Raw genomic sequence first — 14737 nt, 5'->3', positions numbered from 1 at the left:
TTTAAACCTGCTGAGAAGCCGGGAAGCAGACCCTGCCTCACCCTTGGGTGGTCTCAGCACACACCTCTCTTGAAGTCCAGGAGAAACCATCGGTAGCAGAAGTAGAAATGAGTATAATCTCCATTCTGGTGCATCAGCTCGAAGAGCTCAGAGTCCAGAATCTGTCAAGAAAAGCAAAAGGAAACTCAGGAATGCACACACACAGCACCAGCCATCCCTCTGCCCACTTCCCTCCCTCCTACTGCTCTCCTATAGCACCAGCTCCCACCAGCTTCTCTCTCCCTTTCCTGGCTGTCCTTAGAGCCCCTGCTGTCCTTCCTGCTCCCCAGCACTAAACCCCAGCTCCTCCAGGACCAGCTTTCCCTCCTGGGTGAGAGGAGCTGCCATCCCTGTGGCAGGAACTCTCACCTGGATCAGCGACCTCATGTTGGCAAAGTGGGTGTCCATGGCTCCTCCGTGGGGGAAGTTCTGGTTCATCCTCTTCATCAGCTCCGTGAAGCAGCTGAAAGCCAGAGCCTCTGTGCAGGGAGGAGAGACATCACTGCTGCTGCATGGGCACTGCTGCTCCTGCAGAAAGCTCACCCTGGCCCCAGGGTGGGCTCCTGGGAGCCAGGCAGCATCAGGGACAAACGGGATCCTGCTCCACACCTCCAGGCACTGCACTGCAAAGGGCACCTGGCACATCCCCCCCCAGATCCCCACACAGGGACAGGGAAAGCAGAGCAGAGCCACCCACTCACCATCATCCAGGATGACCAGGAGAGGGGCCAGCAGGTCACACATCCCCTGCACGTAGCCAATCTCAATGTGCTGCCAGATGTAGCTGTGTGAGAGAGCAGGAGAGGTGACCTGTGACCTGAGGGCCATCATCTGCCACCCCCTTTGTCCATGCCCTGTCTCCCTTCCCAGGATGCTGGGGTAAATCACACCTGTTCATTCTGTTATCCCTGTGCTGCAAATGATTCAATTCTTGTGGTACCCCCCAGGTAAGGCATGCATGGCACAGTCCTGGATCAACACCCTGCCACAGCCACATCCAGGGTCAATCCAGGGCTGTGCCGTGGCCATTGCAGGGAAAAATCAGCACAGGGAAAAGCAAAATGGGGAAGCACAACACAGTGGGGTGATTGGTTAAAGGGCAGAGACTGATAAAAATTGTTCATCACTCAATCTCATCCTTCTCCCTCCATTCATCCCCTTGGTTCTCTGCAGACTCTGCCTGCCTTGTCTTCCCATTCCCAGTGTCCCAGGAAGCACCCAGCCCTGCAGGGATATCTTCCCTTATTTGGTAGCAAGGCAAAATGTGTTCCGAGAGGACTCAGATCTGCTGCTGGCACAAGGGAAGAATCTTTTCCATCCTGCCCATTGGTTTTCCAAAATGTGCTGTGCTGAAGGTCTAATCTCAGCAGAGATCTCCAGCTCTGGCTGTCGGGTGAAGTGACAGCACTGATGGAACAGCAGCTTCTCCTCATGTTTGCAAGATGAGTAATAATATTTTATCCTTTGCTCCCTGTGAAGCAGCAGCTGAGCTGGGGCTGGTCTGAGTCTGTGAGTGTCACTAGGCAAGCTCTGAGTCACAGGGACTCAGAAATGCACCCAGGTCTGGCTCTCTCCTGGGATTTTGGGTAGGCACAAACCATTCCGGTGCTTCAGGCACTTTCTCATTAGCACTACAGCTCTGTGGGCTGATCCTCATTAAAACATTTTGCAGGCATGCTCCAGGAAGCAGGTGGGCTGCACTGTGTTCCTGGGCAGCCCAGAGAGCCTCTGCCTTGGCCAAAACCCCAGGACACAGCAGTGATGGGGAAGGACAGCCGGACACCTCGGTCTGGGAACCGCCACATACTCAGAGCTGTGGCCCCGGTGCTGGGATGACGAGGGGAGGAAGGCATGGAGCTAAAGTCATTAACCACGAAACAATTTGAGGCTCCAGCCTGCAGGTGAATCCCAGGAAGACCCCCACAGCCCCCACCTGCACATGACATTGCGGAGCTTCTCCAGGTTGGCAGGGGTGAAGTACCAATAGTTGCGGTCACAGCGCTGCACATCCTTCTCGATGCGGTGCAGGTTCACCGTGTACATGTCCAGCAGCTCTGGCTGCCCAAAACAAGAGCAGAGTCGATTTGTTTTCCAGTAAAAAGCAGGGAGGGAGTTGCAAGGGCAGTAGAGCGACAGGGCAGAGTTTGGGTGGAAGGTGGGAGCCCCTCTATGCCCAGCCAGGCAAGTGCAGGTAAACCCTGCCCCTCCACTCAGCCCCAGTGAGGCACATCTGGAGTGTGGTGTTCAGTTCTGGGCTCCACAGCTCAAGAAAGACAAGCTGCTGCCAGCGAGGGTCCAGCAGCAGCCAGAGAGATTATCTGGGGTCTGAACTATCTCTCTGATGAGGAGAGACTGCAGGAGCTGGGCCTGGTCAGTGTGGGCAAGACAAGACTGAGAGGAAATCTCATCAATCCATACAAACATCTCAAATTATGTGCCAAAAGGAGAATGACAGACTCTTTTCAGTGGTGCTGAGTGACAGGACAAGGAGCAATGGCCATAAACTGAAACACAAGTTCCACCTCAACATGAGGAAAAACTTCTTCCCATTCAGGGTGGCAGAGCCCTGGAACAGCTGCCCAGGGAGAGCACGGAATCTCCTTCTCTGGAGATACCCCAAACCCACCTGGACACATTCCTGTGTCACCTGCCCCAGGTGATGCTCCCTTGGCAGGGAGGGTTGGGCTGGATGATCTCCAGAGGACCCTACCCACCCCAGCTCTTCTGGAGTTCTGTGGTCCTGTGAGGCAGCCAGGAAGGAACCCCCCCGGCCAGGTCTGTACTTACAGAGTAGGTGACACCCGTGGAGGAGAGAGCAGCTGGTTCACTGCTGGTCAGGTCAGTCACAGTCAGAGAGTCCAGCTGTGGGTACAGACTCTCCATCTCTGGCTCCTCAGAGAGGTTGTCCTCACTCTCCACCAGGCTCTGCTTCTCAGCCTCGCTGTCTGCCCAGCTCTCCACCACAGCCAGGGCCACGCTGTCACTGTCACGCAGGAGCCCCGCTGAGCCCTCACCCATGGGGACAAAGTCCACATTTCCACCGGTGGGAAATTCACCTTCCAGGCTGTCTTGGCCTTCCAGCTTCTCCTGCTGGACACCATCCGTGTCCGGTGGGGCTGGCACATCGGACCCAGCAGCCTTGCCCTGGGAGCTGGATGAGGATTTGGTGGTTTCCAGAGCACTGTCCTCGTTGCTGAAGCTGCGCTCCGAGAACCCTGATGTGATGGAGAAGTTTTGGGAGGAGGGGTGCCCAGAATCAGGAGAACATGTGCCATTGGGGACTGTCCCATTTGGGATCTTGCTTTGCTTGCCATCTTCCAGCTGAGAATCCACTTCAGTCTGTTCCACCTCATCCACAGATTCAAACACCTGCAAAGTGGGAAGACACCCCAGGCATCCAGTGAGTGTTGGGAACACAGGCACTACGTCCCCAAGAGCTGCGTACTCATAGTGCCCATGTTCCCAGCAGTGGACAGAGGAAAATCTCCTTTAGCTTCTTCTCCCTGGATTTGAGTCAGTGCTTGGTCGTTTGCACAGCTCCACAAATCCCTGCTCCAAAGGACTTTGCTTGGCATTATATACTGGGCAGAAATTTCAACAGGTGTTAAACACCTGGGCATGAACAGAGGGAGCAGCCATGGGCCTTCAGGTGTGCGGCCATGGGGCAGAGCAGGCAGGTGAACACTGAACACCACGAGCAGAGCACTGTTCTGACATCAGCAGCTCCAAAGCAGGCTGGGGACCCATTCACCTCTCCCAACCCTGGTTCTGTTTGCCAGAAATCATTGTGGCTGTGGTGAGGGGTCAGCCCAAGCCAAGGGCACAAGGAATGGAGGGACAAGGGGCTCACCTGGGTGCTGGAGCTGGAGTCACTCTGCAGCCGGGCGTGATTCTGCCGGCCGGAGCTGCAGCTCTGCGAGGACTGCAGAGGGCAGGGAAAAGGGCAGTGAGAAAGAAAAGATAAAGGGTCAGGGTGAGGGAACTCAAGCAGAGGTGGTGCTTCTGCAGGTGAAGAAGCAGCAGAAAATGCATCCAGTAAATATCTGACCCTTGGAGGATGTTCCTGTCACATCAATGCTGCTGCAGCACCCAGCCCTGCCTCAGCCCCAACACTGCTGGGAAGGTGACAAAGCCAAAGCCCCAGGTCACTGCACTTGTTCAAGTGCTGTGTCCTGGGTCTGAAGGAGCTGCTTTCCTCTGGCCTGCACGGAGATCACGTTGCCTCCCTGGAGTGCAAATTTCCACAAATCTCTGTCCTAATTTGGCAGCAATGCAGCTCAGCCCAGCTCAGTTTACATAAACGATGAAGTCAGGCTATAAAACAGTCCCTCTAAGCATATTCATGCTTTTTTCCTTTTCTTCAAGGACAAATATTGATGTTTTAAGCCAGACTCAGTGGAAGCAGCTCCTCTCAAAGTCACGAGCACCCTGTTCTGGCTTCCAGCTGAAGCACAGAGGGAAGGGCTGGGCTCTGCAGGCACCAGCTCCTTGCTCAGCTCCGTGGGGTCCCTCTGAGCAGCCAGTCCTCAGTGAGAGCAAGTCCTCCCCATTAGCTGAGCAGAGGTGCAGAGCATGGCCATGACACCACACACAAACAAAAGGATTATAAGAAAATACAGCACATTCAGAACAGCAGTTGTCCCCACCCTTGTATTGTGGGTGTTTGCTGGGCAGGGCTCTGGTGGGGAGAGGAAGGGCGACAGTTTTCCTCCATTTCCATGGGAGCACTTAAAACAGGAAATTTCAGGTCGAGATGGGAAAGGGGGGAAACTTTGCATGTGTTCACTCTGCCAGCTCTCTTCCCAATTCCCAGAGCACGTGGATATATAGGAAGAGCCACAATGGAGGTGCTGAGGGGATGGGAATGATTCCCAGGGCTTCAGCCTACGTAGCAGCACCTCTGCTCACCCTGAGAGCTGCATCATCCTGTCCCTGGCTCAGACCTGCTTTCCCTGCATCTCTCCCTCTCTGGGCACACAAGTAGCCTGCAGCATTGAGGCTGAGCTCATCTCTTTCCCAAAGCACCCACACAAACTTCCCAGAGGGAAGAAGATCAAGTCTCCAGCGCTCACCTCCCCTCACCTCTGGGCCAGCAGCCTGAGGTCAGGGAATGCTCTGCCAGGCTGGGCTCTTCTCCTCCAAGGACAAAACACTCATGGAAACACTCCCTGGACTCTGTTCCCAGGACTGCCTTTCCTTTCACAGGCTTTTCCCTCCACACAGGTTTGGGCTGTGGATCTCATTCCTCACTGCATTGCTAAAAGCCAGTCCCAAGGGGCTGGGTGTCCCCATGGATGACACTGAGGACATGCTGAGGCTTCTTCCATCCTGGAGCTGGGAAGCCCAGTGCCCTGCTTCACAGCCCCTTAGTGCCAGGAACATGCTCTTCCTCCTCACCCCTTCTTCAAACTCTCTTCCATGGAGCTAATCCTGATGTGCCCCAGGAGTGCACCAGGTAATGAGGATCTCACTCCCACGGAATAGAGTGAGGAACAAGACACACAGGTGGGGACAGGGGTCAGGGGAGGAGGGTGGGCAGGACCCCACACGGACTCTGGGTGGGCACTGCCCAAGCCCCCCACGCCCTCACCTCGTTGCTGATGGTCGAGTCCCTGTGCATCATCCTCTGGATGTGGGAGTCCAGGCTGGCCCCCGAGGAGCACTTGGCCAGGGCTGCGGCGTGGGACTCCTTCTCGCGCTGCCGGACGATGGCCTCGCAGCCCAGCCACTCTGCCATCGTGTGCTCGTAGCACGCCCGGGTCTGCTCATCAGCCTGGGACACGGGGGGACAGGGGCTGGGAATGGCTGTCCCTGGAGAGCCCCAAACCAGCCCCTCCTGCGCCCAGTGGGGTGCACCCTTGTGTGAACTGCAGCTCGTGGGACGCAGCCACCCTTACCCTGCACAGCGCCTGATCCGCAAAACGTGGCTGAAATTTGGATGGAAAAATGCCCATCCATCTCCTCCCCGCCCTCCCAAGGTGCACAAGGCACTGAATATGAGGAGCTGCACAGGCCAGTGACAAGCTTGGCCCTGTCAATTCCTCATCCAAGTGTTTGTCCCACTCCTGCCTCCGGCCCAGTCCAGAGTGGACATGAGGCCCAGCGGGCTCACAGCTAACAGACCCTTCCACTGGGCAGGAGCAGGGCACACAAAGGGCTGGTGAGCTGGCAGCACACCCTCACCAACCTCCTTCCTCTCCGCCTCCGTCATCCCAAACTGGTAATGGCCCAGCAGGAAGGGCCACACCGCCTTCCTGATCTCGTGCTGGATCCCGCCGTAGTAGATCAGCCGCAGCAGCTCCTGGTCCTCGTAACTCTGTGGGAAGAGCCTGGGTCAGGGACAGACACAGCCAGCACATGGGCTGTATGGCTGTCCCCCACTTCAGCACCCAGAGCTCTCCCCAGCCCCACTGCCAGTGATCCCTCAGAACCCTGCATGGGTTTAAGCAGAGCCACAGGCTGCTGTGGGTGGACATTTTGACTCTCCACTCCAAAGAGCGGCCCACCAAAGTCACCAAGGGCCACTGCTGTGCCTCTAACCTGGCAGCACGTCAGGACCCCAGTCAGGACAGCAGTGACAGACACTGCTGCAGGCAGGCTCTGAGCAGAAGCACTTTAAGAAGAGCAGCATTCACTCCTCAGCTCTCACGTACCGAGGATGAGGATTAGGATTAGCCTCGGGCTCTGTGCAGCCTGGGTGACTTCCCCCCTTGAGGAACTTCTTGCTGTGTTCCACCACCTCCCCATGCTGCACCCACTTCAGTGACACTGCCCTGGTGTCCCCAGGGCGTGGCCCTACCGAGCTGTCCTGCAGGTATCTGTGCCAGATGTCCACGGTGAGCCCGGCACTGGCGCTGCAGGGCACGTCAGGGGACACGATGCTGTGGTTCACCAGCGCTGACAGGTGGGTTCTCACCGTGGACAGGTGTCTGCAGTAGGCCAACCCTGCAGCAGGAACACCACACCTTCAGCTGTGGAACTCCAGGAAACACGAGGATTGCCACAAAAGAGCATTTTTACTTTTACACCAATAGTTAGTTATTTTGTTTTATACCTCTTTGCCGCAGTGCAGACTTTCTTAGCCTAACATTTTTTGCTATACCCTAAACTTCTTATTACCTTTATAACTACTTCAATATCTAAGCTTTAAAACCTTAAAACTTTCTACTGCTTAGCTCAATGTCTTTCTCTTTAAACTACACACACACACAAAGTTTCTAAATCCTTCTGGATTTAAAGGCAGAAGCCTTTTCCAAGGCCTCAGGTTGAACCCTGTGCTCATTTCTATGTTTAAGCTTGCATGTACAAGATTTTGAGAACTTTCTGTGCTTGGAATTCCTACAGAGGATGAAGAGCAGAAGAAAGGGCCCTGGGGGAGACCCTCTGCAGCCACACTCTGCCCTCGGAGCAGGGAATCCACCAGGACAGGTCCCTCATCTTGGTACCCCCAGTGCTGCTGCTGCTGGGGCTCAAGGCTGAGAGTCACACTCCAGCTCTTTGCTCCCCACCCTCAGCACGTGCAGCAGGCTGGTCCCAGTTCCCCCAGCCACTGTCAGCTGACCCCAGCACCACTCCCAGCCCAGAGCCCAGGACCTCATCCCTCACCCAGTCTCCTCCCAAGGCAGCAGGGGGGTGACAAGTACTCACAGCCATAGAAGGCCCTGGACAGGATCTGATACTTCATGTTGTCACACAGGAGCTTCAGTGGAGCTCTGCCAACAGAAACACACAGGATGTGAGGGGAGAAAATGCCCCTGTGCATGCCCTCAGCCTGGCTGTGATCCCACTGATCCTGCAGAGATCCCCCAGGGATGCTGCCTGGGTTCAGAGCAGCCATTCCTGCTGCCAGCCTCTGGAGCAGCTGAGATGTCCCAGATGCAGGGACAAGCCTCACCTCAGCCCCATCCCACTAACCCTGCCGTGGTTCCTGGGCACTGAGCCCTGGCTCTGCTGTGCCCGTGGCTCCTCGTACCTCTCGTGGCTGCAGCCATTGGCCGGGCCCCCGTCGGAGGAGCCGCTCTGGGAGCAGGAGGAGCAGGAGGATTTGCGGGTGCTGGGCTGCCACATGGGGGGCAGGACAGCCCCTGGAGCGTCCATCAGGTCCTGGGGCACTGCAGGAGGGCAGAGAGGAGCATCAGCTACAGCCTGGCACTGCCCTGGAGTCAGGGAGATACAGGGGCCCAACAGAGAGAGAGCTTTCATCCCGCTCTTCCCAAGGAGGCTCCAGCTACCAAGCAGGGCCCACCACAGGGAATCACAGCACTGGTGAGCTCAGGAGAAAGGAAAGGGAACAAGGAGCACTGATGGGAGAGAACCATCACTAATTAACCAGCTAATGCAGAAAGCTGATCTTAAACTGCTTCGTGCTGACCAAGGCAGAAACCCAACACCCCAGGCAGAGGCTCCAGAGAAGGGGCTGCAGAGAGAAAACAGGATTGAAATCAGCTGCTGTCCCAGGCAGAGGGTATTACTGGAAGGGAAGAAGGCACATCCCTCAAAGGATCTCATCCAAAGATCAGGGAAAGAAGGGAGCATCCAAGTCACGAGATAGGAGATGAAGACTTGGATGAAGAGGTTGAGAGGGACAGCAGGAGCTCTGTATGTTGTCACTTGTTAATCCCTGCTTAAACTCAAAGTGCTGCTGCAAAGGCCTCGGGTCCTGCTCCACACATGGCCCAGACCATGAGGAATAATCCTTTTTACTCCTCCTTGGAAATTAAATTGTGGTAGAAATTTCATCTTCTGGCTGGGCAAAAGTGTCCTTGCTCTCCCTTGGTCTCACTGGCTCTCCCAGGTTGTAATAAGGAATAGATTACATTGGCAGGAAAAACACTGAATTATTCCCACAAAAGCCCCTTCCCCTCGCATTGAGCTGATGGGTCAGTGACAGTCAGTGGTGACAGGGACAGCTCTGCAGGACCTCTCAAGTGACAACACAGGCGAGCTGAGCACCAGACCCAACCAACAGCTCATTACACTGAGGCCTAGAGGTGCCCAGAGCAGCACGGAGAGCTCGGGATGTGCCAGGGAGACTCAGACACCATTTAGGGATCACCACCATCTTGCTTCCAGCTGGAATCTTCATGATCTTCTCTCTCCCAGCAGTCACAGGTGCAAGGAATGGGTGAAAAGCACCATTAATGGCAACTAGAGACACAGAGAGAGAGGACAAAGGCACGAATGAAAGGGGAGAAAGGAAGAATCTGTGGAGAAGAGAGAATGATGCAGTTCCACCTCTGGCTGGGGAGGTGCACAGGAACAGCACAGGCTGTGATGACGCCAGCTGAGTAGATGGCAGCAATTCATTTCCCAGAAAATGTGGCCCCCAGCATGGAATTTTAAGGGGTAGATCAAAAGGCAGCCACAGAAAGGCACATCTCTATCTGCTGTTTTAGCTTCAATCAGGTTTTTATCTGACTCACTGAATCGTGTTAGTCAGCTGAAGGCAGGGAGAACCAAGTATAATCTCAAATGACGTTATGGAGGAGTCACAGCGGATGTAATTTCTCCCTCATAGCCTCCAAAATGCAGGAAAAAGGTTTCCATCTGATTTCAGAGCATTTTTAAAAAGCACTCCACAAGTCTTCTATCTAAAACTCATGCTTTCCCCCTCATAAAGTCACCTATGATGTCCCCAGAGGTCAGAAAACAGTTCTTGGCATCCCACAGAAGAGTGAGGACAAATGTACAGACATTTCAGCCAGGTTCAGATCATTCACCACCAGACATGAAGAGGCATTTCTGGTTTGGAGAATCCAGCAGCATCCCCTCCCTCGAGTTAGGGACTGAAGACAGGTGGGTGCAGCCTGGCAGCACCCAGAGCAGGGTGCTGTGACCTCCCCTTTGAGCTGCAGGAGCCACACTGAAGGAACATCACTGGATTTAGTGCAGTCTGGGGGCAGCAAGAGAAGAATCAGCCCTGGGGGCATCTGATGGCAGAAGGTGGCCCCCAAGTGACCAAAGTGAATCTTTTTACTGAAATTATGTGTAAGAGGGGCTTTTTCTGACCATTAATGCTGTTGTGCAGCTGCAGAAACAAAGGACTCAGTAGCAAGTGGAAGGAAGAAAAAAAAACCCATAGAATCATGGAATGATTTGGGTTGGAAGGGAATTTAGAGATCATTTAGTTCCACCCCCTGCCATGGGCAGGGACAACTTTCACTATCCCACGTTGCTCCAAGCCCCATCCAGCCTGGCCTTGGACCCTTCCAGGGATGGGGCAGCCACAGCTTCTCTGTGCCAGGGCTTCCCATTCCTTAAATTATCCCATTTAAGATCAGGCAGCACTGGCACAACCAGAGCCCTTCCCCTGGAACCACCTCCTGGTTTGCCCCATGCCCATCAGTGCCTACAAACCCCCCCAAAGCCTGCCCTGCACTCACCAAACTCCGCCTGTGTCCCAGGGTAGATGATCCTGAAGACATAATCCGTGGCTTCGTCATCTTCCTTGTCGGACGCGGACTCAGAGGAGCCCTGGGGGCTGCGCTTCCTCAGCTTGGGAAACACCTTTCCCTGGGGGAGCAGAACGTGCCCTTCAGAGCCACCCAGGCCTCACCACTCCCTTCCCGAGCTCCTGCCCCACATGCTTTGCCATGTCTGCACATTCCCTGGGCCGGAGCAGCCCCTGGATCAAGATTCCAGTGGCAGGTGAATCCATAACCCTGCTGGGCACGGGGTAAGCACAGCCCAGAGAACCAAACCCCATGGGCAGCCCTCCCACACCACCCCCCCAGCTTTCCAGAAGGGTCTGTTCAGCTGGGCAGGGCCATGAGCTAAACCCAACCACCACATTTTAAGCCCCACCTTCTTTATTAATTTTGGGAGGGGATAATTTAAAACACAGCAGCCGCTAATGCCGGGCAGAGGGTCCACATGGGAACCCCAGCAGGAACAGGCACCCACCTTTCCCCGCTGTGACCAGAGGGGTGGATCCAGCTGCCCGTGGGGCAGGAGGCCGTTCTCCAGGCAGGACAGGAACTGCAGCAAGTGTCCTCCACGGGGGAAGCGCAGAGGTGGCCTCTGGATGCCATCCTGGCTCACCAGGACAACCGTGCCACCACTGTCTACTGTTGGCAACAGCGAGAGCAGGCACAGCCATCAGTGAGGGAAACAGCACAGGCCGAAAGGCAGAGGGCAGGAAAGCTCAGGGAATGGAAAATAAGGACTTTCTTCCGTGTTTGGATTCTCCTCTAAGTCCATGGTAAAACAGGCCCTGGGAAAGGCTTGCTGGGATCACCCCCTTGGAACTCAGAGCTCTGCAGGGAGCACTCCCAGCCAAGCACCACAGCTGGGGAAAAGACTTGCCTAGAAGCATTTAAATCATAGTGAGCACCCAGAGCTCTGGGCATCTGCCCTGGAGCCAAAGCAGAACCATCCCAGAGGGAAGGGATCAAGCCCAGGGTGACAAAGCCCCCAGCTGTGGCCTTACCTTGCTGGTGGCAGTGCAGATACACGATCTCCTCCAGGCGAATGGTCATGGCATAGTCCCAGTACACGCTGGAACAGAGGGACAGGGAAGCTGTGAGCCTCAAGGGTGTGAGAGGCTCTGCTGCTGCTCACAGCAGTTCCAAATCCTGCTCCAGATCCCCTGGCACCAGGCAAAGCCACAGAAAGGATGAGATCCCAGAGCAGTGATGCCAGCCTGATGAGTGATAACATCCCTCCAGAGGCAGGAGCTGTCCCTGCCACCTCAGCTCAGCCAGGGTCAGTCCTGTCCCACCTGCCCTGGGTGGTTTCTCTGCCCTCACACTGTTCCCAGACACGGGAAATGGATCCTGGCAACTGCAGGGAGGGACTGGAGCCCTGCAGAGCTGAGCATTCTCCTCTGAGCACCCCAAGAATCCCTCAGGAGCAGCCCTGGAGCCCCAAGGAAATGTTCAGTCAGGTCCAAACCTGGGCTGCTGCTTCTCCCCAGGGCGGGGAAATAAACCCTCACAATTTGTGGGGTTTTTTCAGCGCTTACAACAGATTTGGTCTCAGCTGCTTCTGTTCAAGAACTGTCTCAGCCCAGGCACCTCGAGGCGTCTGAGCAAATCTAGAATATGCTGGAGAGCTGGTGGCCACCAGACAGAGCAGAGAGGCAGGGTTTCATTCCTTTGGAGAGCCCAGCACTGCTGTCCGAGGGTGTCAGCACTCAATCACATCCCACCTCTTTGCAACAAAGCAAATTTCCAGATTCTCAGCAGCAGCAGCAGCATCTGCCACTTCATAAAAATAGTGCTTAAATAACATTAAAAACAGCTTGTGAAGGACAGGAAGGTGTGCAAGAGTCACTCCTTGTACAGTCATACTTACTGTGCCATCTGCCTCCTCTCTTCCTTGGTCACGTCTTGACACTGGGAATTTTTAGAGCTTAGGCTGATGCCCAAGGCAAGAACTCAGAAAAGGGGTGTAGAGATGAAAACAGATTTCAGGGGAGAGTACCAGGCACAACTGAATGGCCCAGGGGCCAAGAAGAAAGGGGAGATGAAAAGAACACCGGTAAACAAAACCCAAAAAACTACAACTGACAATGAACGAAACTGAGACCAAGTTTTGCTGAAGAAGATCTCTACTCTAGGTCAGAGAATCAGCGTCCTAAACACTCCCACTTTCCTGGAGCCAGGAGAAACCCAGGAGCATGGTGTGCTGGGAGGGAGGGGAGGGCATTCCCCTCAGAAAATCCCCCAGGGCAACAAATGAAACCACTTTGTGTGTTTTGGAACAAGCCCCACTCCCTCCCTGAGCACTTCCCAGCAGAGACACATCTCACACCATCTCCTGCCACCCTTCCCATTCCAGGCTCAAGGATGATGGTTTTGCTCTGGGAAAACGGTGATGGCTTTGCATCCCAGATCCAAACTGTGACCCAGGGGAACATCTCCTCCCTTGCTCTGCTACACTTGGAGCCAGTCACCTCTTCTCGTAGTCCAGGTCCCCCACGGAGCCGTTCATCAGCTGGTTGGGGGTCCACTTCAGTGCCATGATGTCGGCAGTCTGGTGGAGGGACAGATATCCCGGGATTGCCTCCATGTCATCTCGCTGGGGAAGGGAAACACAGCGACAGAGTGAGCTGGAAGATGTCACAAGAACAAAGCCCTGGAGCCCAGGGCTCACACACAGCCCTGCATGCTGCACCTGAGCCCAAGTCACAAACTGGGGAAACCTGCTGTGTCCCTGGAAAACCTCCTAGCGGAGACTCCAGGACACCTCAAGGTCTTGGAAAAGGGCTGAGAGCAGCTGCCCAGCAAGGAAAACTTAGTACCTCCACCTAAAAGCAGTTTTCACTTCATTTAATTGACTACAAGAAGCAGGATGGGATGGGAGGAGGAGTTTTGTGGTAAAGAATGGGCAGGGAGAGGAGCCTGTGTTTCTACCCAGACTGGAGCAGAGCTCTTCCATCCCACTGGGAGGATCCACATCACCAAGACCTCCAGAAACACAGCACATTCACTGTCTTGCCAGATTAAAAATGTGCTTTTCTCCATCCAAGAGCCACTTGGGATAGGACAAGGTGCTGAGGAGCAGAGCAGTGTTTCAAAGCCCGGGTTTCCCAGCAGGAGCTCACCGGCTGCACCAGGACGTTGTTCTTGCCGTACAGGAGTGTGGCTCGGGAATTCTGGTGCAGGGACTCCACGTAGTCCCTGGCAGACAGGGATGGCCTGTCATCCATGCTGCCACTGGAATGTCTTTTCTGAATCTGCAAGAGACACCCCCACAAAAGCGAGGTGAGCACAGACACCCTCTGGCTTCACAAAAGCTCCTCTTGAACCACCTTCCCTCCTCACACACTTATGAGAGTCACTACTAGAAATCTTTCCCTCAGGGTCCTCTAAGGGGGTTCCTGACCCTGTCCAAGCTCAGAGAAGCCCCAGGAGTGAGCTCTGTTTGTAATGCACAGAGCAGATTCAGCTTTCTGTTTGTACATGATGGTCCCCAGGGACACAGACCCTGGGATGCAGTGCCAGGAAGACCAGTGCTCTCCATGGGCCACCTTCCCAGCACCTCTGCCTCAAAGACTTCCCTCCTCAGAGGGCTCCACAAGCAAAGGGAGCCCAGATCCTGTGGATCTGGGAGGAGCAGAGAGAGGTTTATCCCCCACTCACGCAGAGCGCCGGGCGCTTGGTGGGCGAGTCTTGGCGGCAGTGGGAGCTGTGGATCCGGTGCCTCTGCACCAGCTCGTCTGCAGAGGGGTCTGTCCAGAAGTGGTCAGCAGTCTTCATCTTGGTGTATTCCAGTGCACAGGGCCCCACTGTGGAGAGGAACATCCCAAACATAAGGGAGCCATCCCTGAGCCCACAGCCGCTGTCACCTCCCGGATCTGCAGATCACAGGTTTGGAATGTAGGGAGGGAAAGCAAGTAAAGAAAGTGTTACCCAGTAAAGATGCAAGAATTGGCCCATCCACAGGATCCATCAGGAGAGCTTCCTTCTCATAGTACTTACTAGAAGAAATAAAGGACAGCAAAATGCTGGAGGACTGCGAAGTTATAGACAATTGTTTAAATCCTTGTCATGTCCTTCTCTTTCTGTATCTCCCCTTGATGGGGAGAGGGCAAGGAGCCCTAAACAGGCTGTTTCTGCCAGCTGAGAAATTCCTGGGGAACAGCAACCCTTCTGCAGCACATTGCAAGCATCACCATCTCCTAACTAACCTTTCCCAGGACAGGACACCTCAGCATGTGGATCCCAGAAGACAAGGACAGTGCAGCCCTGCCAAC

The 14737-nt window shown here is 54.8% G+C and overlaps 1 protein-coding gene across 1 annotated transcript in view; it reads right to left on the bottom strand.

Annotated features, from left to right (window-relative positions):
- SGSM1 (small G protein signaling modulator 1) overlaps positions 1–14737 on the bottom strand; it is a 35635-nt gene that overhangs the window by 6285 nt on the left and 14613 nt on the right. The window contains exons 6-23 of the mRNA XM_058851829.1: positions 14394–14461; positions 14124–14269; positions 13586–13717; positions 12935–13059; positions 11468–11535; positions 10942–11105; positions 10422–10551; positions 8012–8150; positions 7687–7751; positions 6839–6984; positions 6227–6355; positions 5630–5812; positions 3890–3961; positions 2827–3408; positions 1973–2097; positions 741–823; positions 409–518; positions 65–161 (exon numbers count right to left, since the gene is read on the bottom strand). Coding sequence (XP_058707812.1) covers positions 65–161; positions 409–518; positions 741–823; positions 1973–2097; positions 2827–3408; positions 3890–3961; positions 5630–5812; positions 6227–6355; positions 6839–6984; positions 7687–7751; positions 8012–8150; positions 10422–10551; positions 10942–11105; positions 11468–11535; positions 12935–13059; positions 13586–13717; positions 14124–14269; positions 14394–14461 — 2564 coding nt within the window. The remainder of the gene's footprint in view (positions 1–64; positions 162–408; positions 519–740; positions 824–1972; positions 2098–2826; positions 3409–3889; positions 3962–5629; positions 5813–6226; positions 6356–6838; positions 6985–7686; positions 7752–8011; positions 8151–10421; positions 10552–10941; positions 11106–11467; positions 11536–12934; positions 13060–13585; positions 13718–14123; positions 14270–14393; positions 14462–14737) is intronic.

Source organism: Poecile atricapillus, chromosome 16 (assembly GCF_030490865.1).
Source record: "Poecile atricapillus isolate bPoeAtr1 chromosome 16, bPoeAtr1.hap1, whole genome shotgun sequence".
NCBI classification, from domain to species: Eukaryota; Metazoa; Chordata; class Aves; order Passeriformes; family Paridae; genus Poecile; species Poecile atricapillus.
Note: the sequence above shows the minus strand (reverse complement) of the source record. Positions and strands in the feature narration are given on the sequence as shown.